Consider the following 17,996-nt stretch of genomic DNA (forward strand, 5'->3'; position numbering starts at 1 on the left):
AAAAAGTCGAAAAAAAATAAAATCATGTTCTAAATTCTTATCAATAGTTTATAAAAAGGGGGCTAACTTACTCAGATTAATTGTAGCACTATAATAATAATATTATGTTGGGAACTCATTTTTTCTCGTTAACCTATAATACATACTTACTAAATTTTATCCATTGGTAAATCTTTTTTTTAAAAATACTTTTATAGTTCAATTTTGCAACCAATCATGTTTAAAACTTAACAATAACAATGCGAATAGCTATCACTATAGATAATGGTTATTCTTCTAAAATGCCCGTGACAACTCCCAATAGTCCCAATTCAAAAGTGAATATATACACCAAGTGGGTTTCCATGGTATTTACACCATTGTATTTACACCGGAAATCACCTGAGTCATATGACGATTTTTCGAGGACAAATTAAGGTTGAATAAATATTCAATTTTAGAAACAATTCACGATTAATCGTACCTATATATCCAACTTTATGTAATAATTAATTGTTGATAAAAATTATATTATAAGTGAACATGTTTAGACTCTAGATTATAGAATACAAAATAGAAATAAAAGTTAGATTGAATTTTCAAATATCTAATCATTACCTAACAGAATTGTATACTTGTATAATATTTAACCGCGTAAATATGTAATAATTAACCTTATAGTAAATTTCCATTATAATAAAGTTCGACTATAATTAATATATAACTATGAGCTCAATTACAGAAAACAATGAATATTGAAAAACCTTACATATATCCTATTGTATGTTTTAAAAACGATTAAACTGTGGAAAGTAAAAAAAAACAATAATTATAATGAACATATTTAATTAAACATTTTATTTAATAAATTCATATAATATGCTATTACCGTGATATTTTTATTATACGATCTATACAATAATTGCTTCACAAGTTATTTACTTTTACAATTATTTTCACTATAAAATCATACTTAAATTACTATATTATATTATGGCTACGCTATACTTGTGATTTTCTAACGTTTTAGTCACACTTGTTCCCTTGGAAATTATATTTAACGTTTTGATTGGCCAGTATCCAACACCTTTTAATAAAAATATATAGAATAATATACTTACATATTTGTTGTAGTTTTTAAATATTTTTATGCTATCTACATTCTACAATTATAAACATTTCGATAATAATATTCTGTTTTTAAATTGCACAAATTGTATTTGATGTATTATTCAAAGTACAGACGTACAGTACAATTTAAAAATATATATAGGTACCTATATAATGTTTCCTATTTTATAAGGTACGATAATTATGCATTTTAACAACCTAACCATATTATTTTTAAATATTGTGTCGACAATGACATAATTTTTTGGAATAAGGTAGTTTTTTTTTTATTATTAATGAGATTTTAACATAAATTATTATATCTCGACAATTAAACAAATAAGACCATTAGTTTCAACAATTACGATTTTGAAATTAGGTAGTTATGACTGTATATTGAAAGTATTATTACCTAGAGTTTTTACAAAATAGTACTATTGAATAAATTTGTTTAAATATAACATGTAAAATAGATTATTACCTATTTTAATGTTTTATTTTCTCCCAAATTCATTGAAATAATGTATAGTATGTATATGACTGTACATAAACAGGAGGTCTATATAAATTGCTAAATCTTTTTCGATGTTTTTTTATATTATGTTATTAATATCCTTGCCATCGTTATATTGTCATCAAGCAATATAAATTGTTATCACGGCTGGTGCACATACGCTCTGAAAATATTGATTACGTTGTAGTATTGAAAAATAAAACGCGTTGGTGGAAACATGTCTGCATCATAGTATACCAACAGGAAAATAATAGCTACATATTATTTTCAATGTGAATTTTTAAAAATAAAATGTATATGCATCCTTATATTACCATCGCTTCTATAGCTTTAAATGTATTAAGATATTTTTCCTTGGTATTAAAAAATTCATAAAATATCTAAAACTAATAACAATAAATACTATTGTATTTTAGACGTTACTATATCTAATAATAAAATAAAATATTGTGATAAAATTTCACTTTCTTAGTGCTTTGTATTTATTTATTTTTTATATTTTTTGTTTGATTTTAATAATATAATTGATTTTAAGTAAAAAAAAGTAGGTAAAAGTGACAAATATATTGAATGTAGTTGTTTATATTCTTTCAATATTGATAGGTAAATTAAATTAAGTATACCTTAATATTTAAATATTGCATTTACAATATGTTTTTCGATATTGTCAAATTAATTGTGCATATACTTAATTTAATGGCATTTAGTTTTAAATTAATAAAACAAACATACACTGTGAATTTGTATAATAAGAAATGTATTAAAATTAATGTCAAAAAATAATTTGTTAAACAGATAAAAAAAACTAAAAATTGTTTTAAGGCCTGGATACATGCCATAACTTCTATAATACTTTAATGTCTGGACATCGTCTAGTAACTTTGACCAAAATTGGAGTTTTGGCGTTATTTAAATCATCATTCAAATTAATATTAAATCGTTAAAAAGTATTTATTTCAAACTATACTTATCTTTGAAATATTTACTTGTCTACTGTTTACTTAGAAAATTAAACTTCGACATTTAAATAAATAATACCTAACAATTTAAGTAAATTATAATATTTTGTCATAAATAAATATTTTTAATTTAAGCATTTATAATTGTATTCTTCATATGAAATTCTACCTAATTTCTGTTTGATATACTATGAAGCATTCAAGTTTCAATATTTAAAAATGATTTTTTTAGATCCATAATAATTGAATTGATTTAAGCTTTAAAATTACATTTTGACGAACCACTTTATCAAATTGTTTCTGAATAACTCTTAATTCTAATAAGCATACTGTACTTATTATGTTTATAGGTACTTTATATGATCTGTATATGTATTTTTCAAAATAGGGTGTGTCTATATACTTACTTGGCACACCCCGTAGCTCCGCCTCTGACCATATAATACTGTGGGTCTAGGTCATTGAAAATAAGATGTTATATATTATTTATTTTTATATTGTTTACTAATAATTTTATCAAAATAGAAAATTTAAATTGTAAAAATAATTCAACTACCTATGTACCTATCTTAAATAATATGTTATTACTTATTATCTTTCAATCCCATCATAACATATTAAATAAGTAGATATCTCTAATAGTCTAACATTGTAACATAAATATATCGGTGCTCAAGTCAAACTCCAGACAAGAGATTAGTAAACACATTAGGTGTCCTTTTAAAATGGGTGCTTTTTTGTTTGATCACTACAAATTTAATGTTATTCTTATCTAATCATAGGTTTAATTTAATCATAAATTAGCAATACCTATTGATAAATTAAAAATTAAAATAATATTTTAAATATTTAAAAGACCTAGTTAAAATTATCGAAATACTTAAATCAAAGAAAGAATCAGATTTTGTATTAAACGTTTTTTGTTATCATAGTTTGATACAATAGTAGATTATTTGATATACCTAATAATTTTTAAATTTCACATCATTTTTTTTTATCTAAAAGTAACTTAATAATATAAGTGCTCTTATAGAATTGTATTACTATTTGTATCAAAGATTTATGAAGAAATCTTATTTTCACACAAATTATACTTGTACATTTAACAGGAGATCTATATACATGTTATATCTGTTAATTTTGTTGAACTTACTAGTTGGTAATTTGGCATTTAGTAGTAGGTTTTAATTAACTAGCAGGTATTTATAATACTATACAACACTAGTACTAATAGTACTAAATTAAATCGTATACGAATAGGTAGGCAATTCTTTGATATGTTAACACACAAAATATATTTACGCAATTTAAAATCAATATTTATAGGCTATTATTGCCACTTGAAACTTTTCGATTGTTGAAAAACAAAAATTTTAAATAGCATATTATCAAGTATTTATAACTACTTAACTACACCATCGCCGATACAGTAGGCGGGAACCCTTCATGTCCGTATCATTATAACGTACGATGTTACGACTTACGTTGCCTCCGTCATCGTTGTAGAACGGTGTTCACGTAGGTGTAGTGGGGACTGCCGTCGGTCGCTACGACTTTTCTGATTATCCGCGTTCAACACGCCGCTAATCCAGTTTGCGGAAACTACTCTCTCGCCGCGCGCGTCACACCGATGTGTGTCTATAGTGTGTATTATATTGTACATTTTTATACCTGTGATATTTCCCTCGACACCGGGGCAGTTTCCGCCCCCATCATCCCCTTAGTTCGCTGCGGTTCGCCTTATGTGTTAATATAGTGATTTTTTAATTAACCGTTACTGTTTTTTTTTTATACACACAAATGTATAGGCCACCGGAGGAACTGCGTGCCCACAGCAAGATGTCTTGGGACAACCCAAGGGAGTACATGCTGAAAGGAGCTACGCCACTAAAAGTCAAGTGAGTGCCTCAATTTTTTTTTACTATAGGTACTCCTATATCGAGCTTAAATTTCTCAATCGCTCCCGGTGGGTATACTTTGCGTCTTTGCCATTCTGATGGTGGGAAAATAGGTAATAAGAACAGGAATATTCATATAGTTCAAACTGACGTAGTTACGCAGTCCAACAGCTGTTCGTGACGTCACGTGTTGTCACAGCGGGCAACAGCCAACAGTATTGTCCCCCTAACTAACGACACTTTTTTGCATTCCAAAGTAAATTTTTAACGAATTCGATTTTTTTTTCATTTTAAAATTGTATTTATTAACACACAACATAATACAACATAATTATTGAACCCATGCATAGTTCTTTATACGCCTACATAAGTAAATATCAATTGGAATACTATTTGTTTTTGTCAATGCAAAAAATGTATAACACAATCATCCAAATAATTTATAATTATAATATTAACAAAATTAATATCAACACAAGAATGAATAAACTATTTAGAAAGTTAAAGTAATAATAAAATAACATTTCATTCTTCAGGCTTCAGTTCATCGTATTAAACAATAGGTACCTAATTTAACTATTTCAGAATTAGTAAATTATTAGTATATAGTAGTGAATTTAGTTATCAAGTGTAAAAATTACTTTGTATCATAAAAATGAATAACTGTGTCAGTGGCGTAACTATATAATATTGGCCTAAATGAAAAAGCTCTTTATAGAAGATCCCTTGTTTTATCACAAAATCTTAACTTTTGTATGTAACTAATAAAACTTTTGCGGGCCTCTGTGAGCGATGGCTATTTACGTCACTGAGCTATGTATTATATATTATATAAATTATTATTAATAATTTTATCATTAGATTTTACAATCGCTCAAACTTTCCCTCGTTGGGAATAAACATTTCTTTTGAATTACAAAGAAATTATTATAATTATGTTTTATTTACGCGATGATCATAGACATAGGTACACGATGTTACCATAGCTACTGATAACATAACATTTATAGAAATGACATTTTTAAGAATTTTAGATTGATTCCCAGCTGAAAACCTTATTTGTGTACAATAAAAAGCTAACTGATTAAGACAAATTGTACACCAAGTGCCAAAATTAGGAAAGGTTTTTTGAAAGCTTTATAAAAACATGGTTTTTATTACCTATAATATATTCTATTATGGAGTTTATTTCCACTACAAATTAACTATTTGCTGGATTTAAACATAATTACATGTGTGTAGCTTTTAAATTGAAAGATATAGGTACTATTTATTACATTTTTACATTTTATGGTTTAATTGAAATTAAAATTAATGTAGAAACTACAAAACTGCTGATATTTTATTTCATGAATTACCTACCTGTTATAATTATCCGTTATAATTAGGTATTGCAAATTATATAAGAAATAAAATGAGATACTATAGAGTTGAGCGGAACACTATGATTTATTATGAGTGTTTTTAACTCTTTCATTGTATTTAAATCGCTTAAATTACATTTCTTCACAGTTATTCTTTTAAAAATGTTCTCAAAAATTATAGAGTAACTAAAAATAATACTTCTCTTTAGAAGGCGAAATATTCAATTTAGGTTTCAATATTGTGTCAAATTTTTAGAGCTTTTTTTATAACTACAAAGTATTTTTTCAAATAAAAAACATCACACTTGCTAGTTGACATACCCAGTTATAATATTACCTGTATTCTATAGTTAAACAGTTGTGTGCTACACATGTAATTTAAAATACTTATAACAAATATTTAAAAATAAATATAATCAATAAAGCAATTCAAATTTGCTTTCGATAGTTTATTCGGGTATTGATTATGAATCCACAAATTATACCTGTCTGAAGTAGGTATCAAGGTATCACGTAAATTGTATTATCTAATCATCTTCCTGTTTTTCTTTTATCTTCATAACTTATTTTAACATTTATACGAATCTGCACTTATATCTTAGAATTTAATTTAGTATTCATAATATGTACTGTTTATTGGTTTATTGATTTCATATCAAAAAAATATTACTTATTGCTATAAAAAAAAAGCTATGGATGACCTATACCAAGTTCCTCCTTTTCTCACTTTAGTAATATGATTTGAATAAAACATATTTATCATAGCATAGGTGTCATAATATTGTCGTTAGTTGATATACAGCTTAACTACAATAATATACAGAAACTGGGTATATTTAAAATATATCGTTCAACATATTTAGAGTATTGTTAAATATATTATACATAATATCTCGTTGCAGGTTAAATAACATTTGCTGTTGAAGCCTTTTCTTTAAATAAAAACAAAAAAATTCTCGTTTAAGTGATAATCTAATTATTAACATTTTTAATTTAAAAACAATTTAATGATAAAGGAAGCATTATTAGAAAAGCTTTATTTAATTAAATTTTTTATGGCTTAGAATTTATTTAAAAAATATTCAAGTAATTAATGTAACATATAAAGATTAATTACTTATCAAGTATTAATGGTATTTAATAACTTGTACCTATATAATCCATGATTAAGAAATAACAAGTTATGGAATATATTGATTTTTTTCCTAATATTTAAGTTAGGTATAGAAAATAATTATTAATTATATATGTAATTGGCAATAATGATAATTCAGGAAATAACTACAATTCACGTATTGAGTATTGTTAGTCAATGACTAAAATGTATCATTTATTACAACATTTCAGTTGTAGTGTATTAGTAATTTTTATAAATTATAATCAATAATAATTATACAAACATTTCCCAGGAATTAAGTACATTTTTTAAACTTCCATAAGGAACATTATATATTTAGTAAGTTGTATAAACGTTTCTGTGCAAGTTTTTATGCTGTTATAATCTTTGTTGAAATTCTCTGGGGTCGACTGGGCTTGCCAGTTGCCACGAGCGCACGCCTATGTTTACATTGTTAACGCGTATATTATTAAATACATTAGGTTCAAAAAAAGATAACTCTTCGGGATGCAGTTGGTATCTGGGCTTAGATAGAATCACTGGATTACAGTGATTTATAAAATGTAATTGCAAAATAAATTGTTACACTAATAAGTGTGTCTGTCGGCATTACACAGTTTATAAATATGTAATTGAAAGCGCATTAATAATATATTCAACGTGTTTAACATAATGATATAAATAGAATGATAATTATTAATTAATTTAGATGAATAAATTTGTTTTTCTTAAAAAATATTAACACTTTATTATCACAATAGGTATCTAAAGAATATCAACATTTGCTGATAATGTCTATATTCAATATTTATATTTTTAGAAATATTTATAAAATGTCATATAATATAATAGAGGCAATTTCTTATTCATCCTTTACATTGTCTAACTATCATTATTGCAGATGCCAGGTAACATAATAATTAAAATCTAAAAAGTAATAAGTAGATACATATTAGGTAGCAGTGCAAGCAGTGGTTAATCATTGAATTTTTTCTAAAAAAATATCATAGTTATAGGTACTTATACATATATAGTACTAGCTGATCCCGTGCACTTCGTTTCCCGGCAACCAATAATTATTATTATAATAGCTTCAAAACCCATGGCAACCATTTAAAAACAAAAATTTCCATCGGAAATCTCAAAATTCCTGTTTGAGCACCTCCCAGGGTTAGTTCTCTCCCTTTTTAAATTATAGACTATCTTCTGCTCAGAGGTATAATCTATCTATATATATATAAATATCTGATCCCGTTCACTTCTTTGCCCATTAAAATTTCCAACTCTATATGAATAATAATTCTACATATCACCATGGCAACCATTTATATACAAAACATTTTATCGGAAATCTCAAAATAATATATAATTGGTTGCCATGGTAATATAGAGACACACACGGACGAAAATCTCTAAATAATATATAAATGGTTGCCATGGTAACATGGACACACACACTGACACACATACATTCATTTTATATATATATATAGATAACTAAACACATATTTACCTAGATAAATTTAAAATATCTGGATATTAAATATATGAAATTACAATTGTACGTATCGAACATATGCTAGTAGCTTTCAGTATACATAGGATTAAATGTGTTTAAGATATTTTAAATAAGTGTTTAGGTAGTATTTAATAAGGTACCTAAACCTAACTAGTAGAAATAAGTTGAAAATACAATTAATAATGCTATTGAGTGCTATAGTGAAATAGGAAAATCAATTTTCGATAAAATCGATTTTGGTTTATGGTGTAACTTCAAGGTAAACATCTAACCATAGATACATGACATTTCCACCAAATGTTTATATTAGCATTTTCTATCTACCATACAATTTTCAAAACAGTTTTACTATTTTTAAGCTATTTATATTTTATACCTAGGCTTAAATAAATTACAATTTTTACTGGTATTTTAAAATTATAATTTAAAAAAAAAATGCACCGGTCTTTCAAAAAACTTGAAATTTAATACATCTCTCAAACACATAAGTTTTCTTACCTTTACCAAAAAAAATTTTTAAAACAGTTTTTTTAATAGATATTTTAAGTCATATTTGGACGAAATTGGATATTTAAAAGAAAAAAAATGATTTTAGTTATTTTGATTGTAATTTAAAAAGGAAAAAACTTAACCTATATGCTTATATAATCTATATATTGTTTGATGTTTGTATCCACGGTCTTTTTACTTTTTTACCTTTTTTAAGTAAGTTATATTTTATTTTTTCAATAAAATTCTTCGCTAAATCAGACGTTTGACACATAACTTTTGAATTCTTATTCATGAATTGCATTAGTTATTTTCTTAAAAAAATATTTTGAAAAAAGCTTTATTCATTAGATATATTTTTACAAGTATACATAGATTATTATTCTTTATTTTAATATTTCAAAGAAATATGCTACAATTTTCATAAATAATTTACCTTTCCTAATTGAGATCTATTAAAGTCTATACAAAATATTGAAATGGTGTTATTATAAAACTACATTTTTAATTCTGAAGATTTATTACAATATTCATTATTATGTTTTTTCCTATCTTTATTTAAAATAATTTGAATGATATAGGTACAAATAAGTATGTTTTTTTAATGGGTGTCTTATAAAACTTAAAATGTAAGACAGTTCAACAGTAAACTTCAGAATTACGTAGGTAATTGATGTTTGAATGCTATGATTGATTTAAAAATGATCATTGTTTTTAAATGTATTGTATTAATAGATACTATGTTGGCTCTCATCGAGGTGAACTAATCTATGGGAGTGCCCAACGCCATATCCTGCCCCATGCTTGCATTATATTTTAGTTCAAATTAAGTGTTTAAGTATAAATCAATTTTGTAAATCCTTAATAAAAGTTAACTATAAATCCTTATAGTTAACTTCTAACACAAAATAAACTACCCACAACAATATTCCATTAAAATATGAATACATTAATTAAAATCAACATATTGCTGTCAGAAGAATCTTGTATTCAATAGTCTTCGCTATTTAAATTGAATATTTTATGCATTTTTTACTTCAAAATAATTTGAAAATGTTGGCAATTTTATTAAAAGAAATCGTTCAAATATAATAATATGAGGCGCTGGTATTTCATTTTCAAGTTTTTTGACCAATAAAAAAATACTTATAATACAATACTTATTGTATTGTGTATAAAAAAAAAATAATTTATGTAGGTACTAATAACCAATGGGCAATATTTTAAGTTTATGCGATTAATATTTTGTGAATTATTACGAAATGAAAAAAATTGTTCGAGAAGAAATCATTATTATGTGTTTAAATATTAAATGCCATCAAATTTTAACTTTGAACACTCGTAAAAATGTTTGTGATTTTAGGTTAAAGATTTTTTTTTAGATTCATAAAACTTATGAGGAACCATTATGTATTAACATAAATGAAAAAAACCTTAAAAAAGCATTTTAAAGGTCTATAAATAACTCAAATAATGCCAAAAATATCTTTAATATCGATATCTAGAAAATGTTAATCGAAACATTTGGTAAAAGTTTCAAGTCAATGGTAATTATTTGTTTAATTAAATTAAAATAACACAATTAATTTTTCAAAAACTTTTTTTAATTATTAAGGAAAGTACGAGGATCTTTTGATAATTTTTAAAATACAAATAGATCCAATTTGCTACCAAAAATCACCCTCAAAAATTAAGATTACGACATTTTTCCTGCTCCAAAAAGCAATGGCAGACACAAAAATCTATTTACAAAATAGAAACTTACACCATTATAAAACCAATACATTGCTCTGCTCGGAGTATTACATAAAAAATATAAATTTAAGCAATGCTTAATTTTTAAAGATGAACTTTGGGAACATGTGGACATATGGTTAGTAATTGCACTTTTTATATTTATATAAATAGTTTATTACTTTAAAATGATTTTAATATTTTCCGACGAACTATTTATATTATACTACAATATTACTTAAAAATATTTTTCTTAGTAGCTTAAAAATAATTGTTATGTTATTTAAAAAAAAAATGTCCTGAAACTTCAGAGGGCTTTGGGAGATAAATATGCGTCTCTAAACTTTGGTATTATAAACCATTTAAATTAGTATGTGTTAGGTAGTAAAAAAACAATACAATTTAATTTTAAATAAATTTATAATGTTTGATTTTCAAGACGTCCAAGTCAATCTTTAAATGATTAATTGTAATGAACGCTTGCGCAATCTGGCAAGCATACCATATGCACTTAAATGAATCTAAATTTAATACAACATGTCAGCACTCAACAAGCTGTAATTAAACACAAATCTATCTTTTACCTCATAATTATATGATATTATAAATAAAATAGAAACAAATCGTTAAGACAAAATTATGTATTGGTGTAGACTTGATTACGTTTTTTCATTATAAGGGATTCGTCATTTTATCTTATATTTACGGTTTTTTTTTTAAATTATATAACTATTGGATACTGAATTGTCCATATTAACTAGTTTTTCGATATAAAATATCCATGGACTGTTACGACCTTAACCTACATCAACAACACCATTGAATTAGGTCAGTTACAAAACTCAACTGATACAGTAGAAAGTGCAAAAAATACAATAGAACCATTAAATATAATTAATCTCAATACATAAAAAATGCAATGTTAAGTATTTTGTTTCGTTTTTCGTCGAAAATATTTTGAAAAATTAAACTTCGGTTATTAAAATGAACTCCCAAACGTAAAAAGTTAAACGAAACTACAATGGGTTCATCGTCTCGGGACGACAAGAAAAAGAATCTGTTTTTTAATTAAATTCCGACGCAAATATCTTGAGTAGTACTATTGAATCATCTCGACTATTTTTGGAGATACCGAGAGGAGAAAAAAATATGTGACAATCGGTTTGTTCTTCGTTTATTAGGTTACTTGGCGTGAATTTGGCACGGTGATTTTTATTTCTAGCCTTCTGAAAGACGTAACATGTAATCATCGAGCGCTCTTTACGCGATCGGATGGCTTTCACATACACACACATGGGTTTTGGCATAATAACAATTATACATATGTCTATTACCATGTTTAGGCTTCCATAGTGAAAGTCTTAAATGGATATTCGTAGTCGTGTATCTTATTTACCTAAAAAAAGTCTCGGGATTTATGTTTTAAATATAATTTTGATATTGCTCACTTATAAGTCAAATTATTTAACTACTTTTCGACAAAAGTCAAAAATATTTATAAAATCACTATTCTTTTTTTTAGAAACATATTTATTTTGATGTTTTTTATTATTGATTTTCTATTTATAAACACATTCACACAGATAATACTTTTGGTTTGTTTGAAATGTAAAACTAATTTGAATTAATATTTAAGCTATCGAATATTATAGATTAGGGCTTTGTAACTGATTTATTTATTCGGATTTCGGATGCTGGATATATTCGGGTGATTGAGTGTTTAAACACTAGCTGGAATACAAAATGTAAATAAACATTCGGATGCGCTTATAACCGTTAATATAGATTAATACGTGTATTAGTAGTCCGGGGATAACTTCATTTGAAAACCATTTACCTATTTCATTTTAAGGATAATTTTAAGATTATTTCATCTCATAAAATATTATTATGATAAATTAATAAGCCAATAACTATGATTATTGTGATTATAAATGTCCGTTTAATTTATTGAATTATTCTTATGTTATTTTGTTTCATACAGCAATCCAATTTTTTTTTTATTTAGTTATTATCAACTGCAGGCTATTAACAATTATTGTTGAAGCCTTTACTTAACAATAAAAAAAAAGTCTAGTCAGATATACTATGATGGTCTTGAACCTAGACTAAAAACAATTTATTTAACTTAAAAATTAAAACATGTTCTATGATTATCAATAATAATTATTAAATAACTTACTACAAAATCGCAATTATTAACCATAGAAAATACGTACTATAAACGATGTGGAACTTATATAACATACTGAGTGGGGCGAGCAATGTATTGGTTTTACAATGATGTTTGTTCTTTTATTACTTGACGTTACGTTTTATCATCTTGGAGCAGAAAATTTACTTTTATTTTTAACATTTGTGGTTGTTTCTGGTAGCAAATTTGATCTAGTTGGTACTTTGAGGAATCAGTTTTTTTTTAAATAATTGGGAAAAGCTCACAAAATCACCGGGAAAAGGAAAATATTTATGGAACATCAGTTTTTATAAATTAAGTCAATTTTGTTTTTGTTTTTTCTTTAATTTGAAAAGGAATAATTGTAGGACGTAGACTGTAGAGACTTGATATTTTCACCAAATATAATACCACACATGTCTGAGAAAACAGGGTAGGCACCTACTCTGTATAATTAAATTACTAATATTACTGAGTGCCCTAAACATATTATTGAATTCTGTTTGTGAGACATGAAACTAGACTATTGGATCATCAATCCCCCGCAGACAGAATTCTAAAATATGTATTGGATACTGAGTAATGTAGGTAACTGAGTTAAAGATATTAACGGTATATTATATTAGACTTTCCAGACATGATTCAATTCTCAAAATATTTTCACCCTTTTTGGGCTATTCGTTTTTTTTTTTATTCGATTTATGTAGATTTATATAGTACGGAATTGTATCTCTGTCAGTAAGCTTAAAATTATAGTATATGATTCTATATAACTAATAAGTTTTCATTATAGTAGTTAACGTTTTTTTAAATACATAGTTACGATTTCTTAATATGCGTTTGAAATTCAAATGTTGAAAAAATTTGTTAAAAATTAAAACCACAATTTTATTCTGCAAAGTTATTCTGCATATTATTTTATAATTAAAAATTCATAACATTTTCAATTTTAAAACCTAAATACCAAATTCTTTTTGGTACAGAAACTTATTTACACAATTTTGGGGTACCTACGCGTTGACTAAATAATATGCGATATTTAAAAAAAAATTCTTATTTTTTTATTTTTTTTAGTAGATTTGGTAAAAAGTCAAAACCAATGATATAGCTTAGGTGTAAACAAACTAATATATATTAGCTGACAAAAGTATCATAGAAAACATTTACATATAGAAAAATAACAATACCTATGTGAATTAGAGAAAATACAGACCTTAAATAGTTGGCATATTCTCGTTGTGAGAAAACAAATGGATAGGTAGTTAAAAAGAAACGTGAAATATTACAAAGGGATGGAGAGTTATGAGGAGTATAGAGGGAATCATTTAGGGAAAATTACTAAATTAGATCAATCTATAACCTATTGAGAAAATAATAATAATATAACATCAACTATCCTTATAGAAATATAGATACTGATCCATCCCATTTCCTTCGCTAAGAAATAATAATCGTTTTATCATAACATACTTTATAATTATTATTGATACAAACTTAACACATACTACTCAATGACGAGGTATAATGAGATATATGCTGAGGTAGGTATAATCAAAACGTACTACTTAGGTATATAGCAGAGAGTTTCCAGGGTTTTTTTTATAGCAAAAATGTATTAAGGTTTTGGTTAAATCGAGGGTGCTTGGATAAAAATTAAAAAATGTTTTGAGTTATATGAATTTTGGATGTTTTGGTCTGGTTATATTTTGATGGGTTTTTACATGTGTTACGATCCGGTTCTTTAAAATGCATGTGTAAAATCTTGCTATAAATGGTAAAAGCTGTAAAAAAAAATGTCAAGTCTGAAATTAACTTTTTAAATTAAAAGAAAATGATATATAAAATTTAAAACCTGTGATTACAATTATTTATGCTTAATGCACGTACCTACACGTCTATTAGGTTCTGGTTATTTGCTACGTTGAGTAAATAGCACTCAATAGGTAGGTGATTAATAATTATAATATAAATAAAAACCAGGGTCGCTCTGCTTGTTAGGTAGGAGTCGAGTGTACTTCATCATTAAGTACTGAGTACTGTTACACAGTCACTGTAATGTATATGTTATATTTTAATTCAATGATAAACCTTTGCATACGAAAACGATTCTGAGTGGAAACGGTCAGTCAATAATTTCTAAGGAATACTTCATATTATATTATAATATTATGTATTTATATTTATAAGAATTAGTAAGAGAGTAGTTGAAATAATTTTTCCATAAACAAGCTCACTGTATAGAATAGAATATAACATTATACGTGAAATCAACGATAGATTATTAAAACTAAAACTTTAGAAGTGAATTTGTATTCAAAACATAAAGCTATAATAGTTATATTATTATCATTATACATCATAGCTTTTAGAGATAAAATGTAAATGTAATATTTATTTATTAACAACTATTAAATAGTAAAATATAATGTATGAGTGTAATATGATGTATGATCTATATGGTCTAAATGTATATTACATAAATCATAAATCATAAAATAAAATGCTGTATTATATAACAAAATTGCATTTATAGTATTTGAGCTTATAATTTATTAAATTTATGAATAATTTATTTTTTTGAAGTAAATTAATAAATTATCTTAGGATTATTATTTGCAAAATATAAAAACTAAAATAGGTAGGTAGTTAAATAGTCACGATACAAGTCACATAAGAATTGAATTATTTCTTATTCGATCTGCAGACATAAACTATAATTTAATAATATTTATTAAGCCTATATGTTTAGAGTAAAATGAATTAATTTTTACCACAAAGTACATTTTTCAACTTTTCATTTAAGTTAAATTACATTTTTAATATAATTTTTCAACAATTTATTTATTCAAACCAAGTGGTGCCTAGAAAGTGTGTAAAAATTTTACACTTTTATAAATTGTAGATAAATTTTATCTAGACTTTCTAAACACTAGATATATTAAAACAAATTAGGTACATACTACCTATAACCATACATTTATATTTTATATAGGGAGGTATATAACATTTATTTAATTCTTCATGACAAATTATTTTTATACCATGATTAATTGTATAAGATATGAAAACCTACATTTAAACTGAAAATGCATGTATTATAAATGCATAATGTCTGAAACCAAGGAATTAGGCTTTAATACAATTAAATTCCACTATTCCAAAGGGATTTTTAAAATTATCAAGTACTTGTTATTTTTAATTTGCAGTTAAGTATGTTAAATTCTAATACTAACAACGACTACTACAATATTATGATACTATGCGTCATATCGAGGAGATTCACGGACACCTTTTTAATAACATAATATTATTACCTGCGTAGCATAGTCTTGTGTAGTTGTGTGATAATGGTACATGAGTGAAAGTAGCACATAGCTCAAGTTGGTTATGAGAGTGGTTTTTATGCACGTCTAGAGCAACCGAATTTTATTGTTCACAGTTACTGAAAGCAGATTTGCACGATATTTTTTTATAAATTGCATAGTAGACATTTTTGTCCTTGTGTCTATATATTTCCTTTGCAATATTGTGGACATTAGAGGAAGGTCTATTTGAATATTACATTCAAGGTGATGGTCCTTGACCTTTTGTTCTAGCCCCAAAAATATGCCTTAAATGTAGAAACCTATGGTTTATTATAATAAATTATTCTAAAAAATTTGAAAAACTATGTTTATTGAAAACTTCAAAAAACATGTTTATTAAACGATCATAAATATTTTGAAAGCGTTTAGAATTTTAATAATGAGTTTTTTTTTTTTAATAATGTGTTTTATTGGGTATATTTAACTAACTTTATTATGTATATAATGTATAAATATAAATCTATAATATATAATTAGGGACTTCCAGAAATACATATTAGCTATGCACAATGTTTAGTACCTACCTACTATTTAGGTACTAGTGACTGGTGTACCTATACGGTATATACTCACTATATATACATACCTGACTATTGACTAATAATAATACTTACAGTATACACTATACATAATTGATACCTACTTATACAGATTAAAAACGTAGAAACATAAGTATATATAGGTAATTATACCGTTATAATATTTTTTACATATTTTTGGCTTCAGTACAATATGGTTATTAGTCGATAAAAATATACAATTTTACTTACATAATATTATATAAGTTGCGTTATATTATTAGCTAACAGAGTTCTATTTCATTAAAAAAATATATACGTTTATCGACTGATTTTGTTGTAGAGCAATGATTTTTTGTAGAGTTTTATGTATAATGTATTATATTCATTCAATTCGAAATTATGATTTAAAATAAAAGTAAAATTGAACGTGGTTTTATTTTGTTGTATTATCTAATGTAGTAATGTATAGAAAATATATAGAAAGTATGAATGAAGGTACCAACACATTATAACGTTTTATTATTTTCTCAACGAATTTGGTATTGGTATTTTTTTTTTAAATAAATTTGCCCATTATTTATATTAATTCATAAATTTAAAATAAATTGGTATTTTGGAGTAAATTTAAAAATCAATATGCATTTAACACAAAATTAATACACAATTATTTTCATCAACAATCAAAACAAATAATTTGTGAAAAATGTAATTTTATATGTTTTATCAAATTTTTAGTATGTACTTAAATAGTTTATAACTTTATTAGGTAATAGTATTTATTTACACTTTTACAGTTTCGTTTCGTAAATCTAATTTTCCATGTTTTTTCCACGTTACCGACATTATACTTCATGGTATACCTATAATTATTATTTTATTATTATTAACTTTTTTTTGCTGCATTAATATGGTTTGGGTTACTACATATTACCTATAATATACAATATACATAGATATGATAAACATAAATATAATATATATTAAGTTATTTAATTGAATTGGGGGAAACAAAGTTCGCATTTTATATTCATGCATAAAAAAGACTACAAGGGATCTCACGAATTATGTTGTAAATGAAACTTGGCAACAGTGCGAGAAAGTTGTCCATCGATTCTAGAGAGGGAAAATTCAGAACAGATTCGGATTTTTTTGATTTTTGAAATTGCAGTTATCTTTATAGTTGCTATTGTTCGGTTTGGTCATAAAATGACCACAACAAAAATATTTAATACAAATAATCAATTGTATGAATAA

The 17,996-nt window shown here is 25.3% G+C and overlaps 1 protein-coding gene across 3 annotated transcripts in view; it reads left to right on the top strand.

The window, feature by feature from the left end:
• The window catches only part of LOC100167841 (AF4/FMR2 family member 1), a 161,684-nt gene that overhangs the window by 9,005 nt on the left and 134,683 nt on the right, over positions 1–17,996 (top strand). For 2 of the 3 annotated variants that reach the window (XM_029489697.1, XM_029489698.1), the window contains exon 1: positions 4,136–4,460. In XM_029489697.1, the coding sequence (XP_029345557.1) occupies positions 4,363–4,460 (98 nt within the window). In that variant the 5' untranslated portion in view covers positions 4,136–4,362. Of the gene's footprint in view, positions 1–4,135; positions 4,461–17,996 lie in introns of those variants that run through there. The other variant, XM_029489700.1, reaches the window with a different exon arrangement.

Source organism: Acyrthosiphon pisum, chromosome A2 (genome assembly GCF_005508785.2).
Source record: "Acyrthosiphon pisum isolate AL4f chromosome A2, pea_aphid_22Mar2018_4r6ur, whole genome shotgun sequence".
NCBI classification, from domain to species: domain Eukaryota; kingdom Metazoa; phylum Arthropoda; class Insecta; order Hemiptera; family Aphididae; genus Acyrthosiphon; species Acyrthosiphon pisum.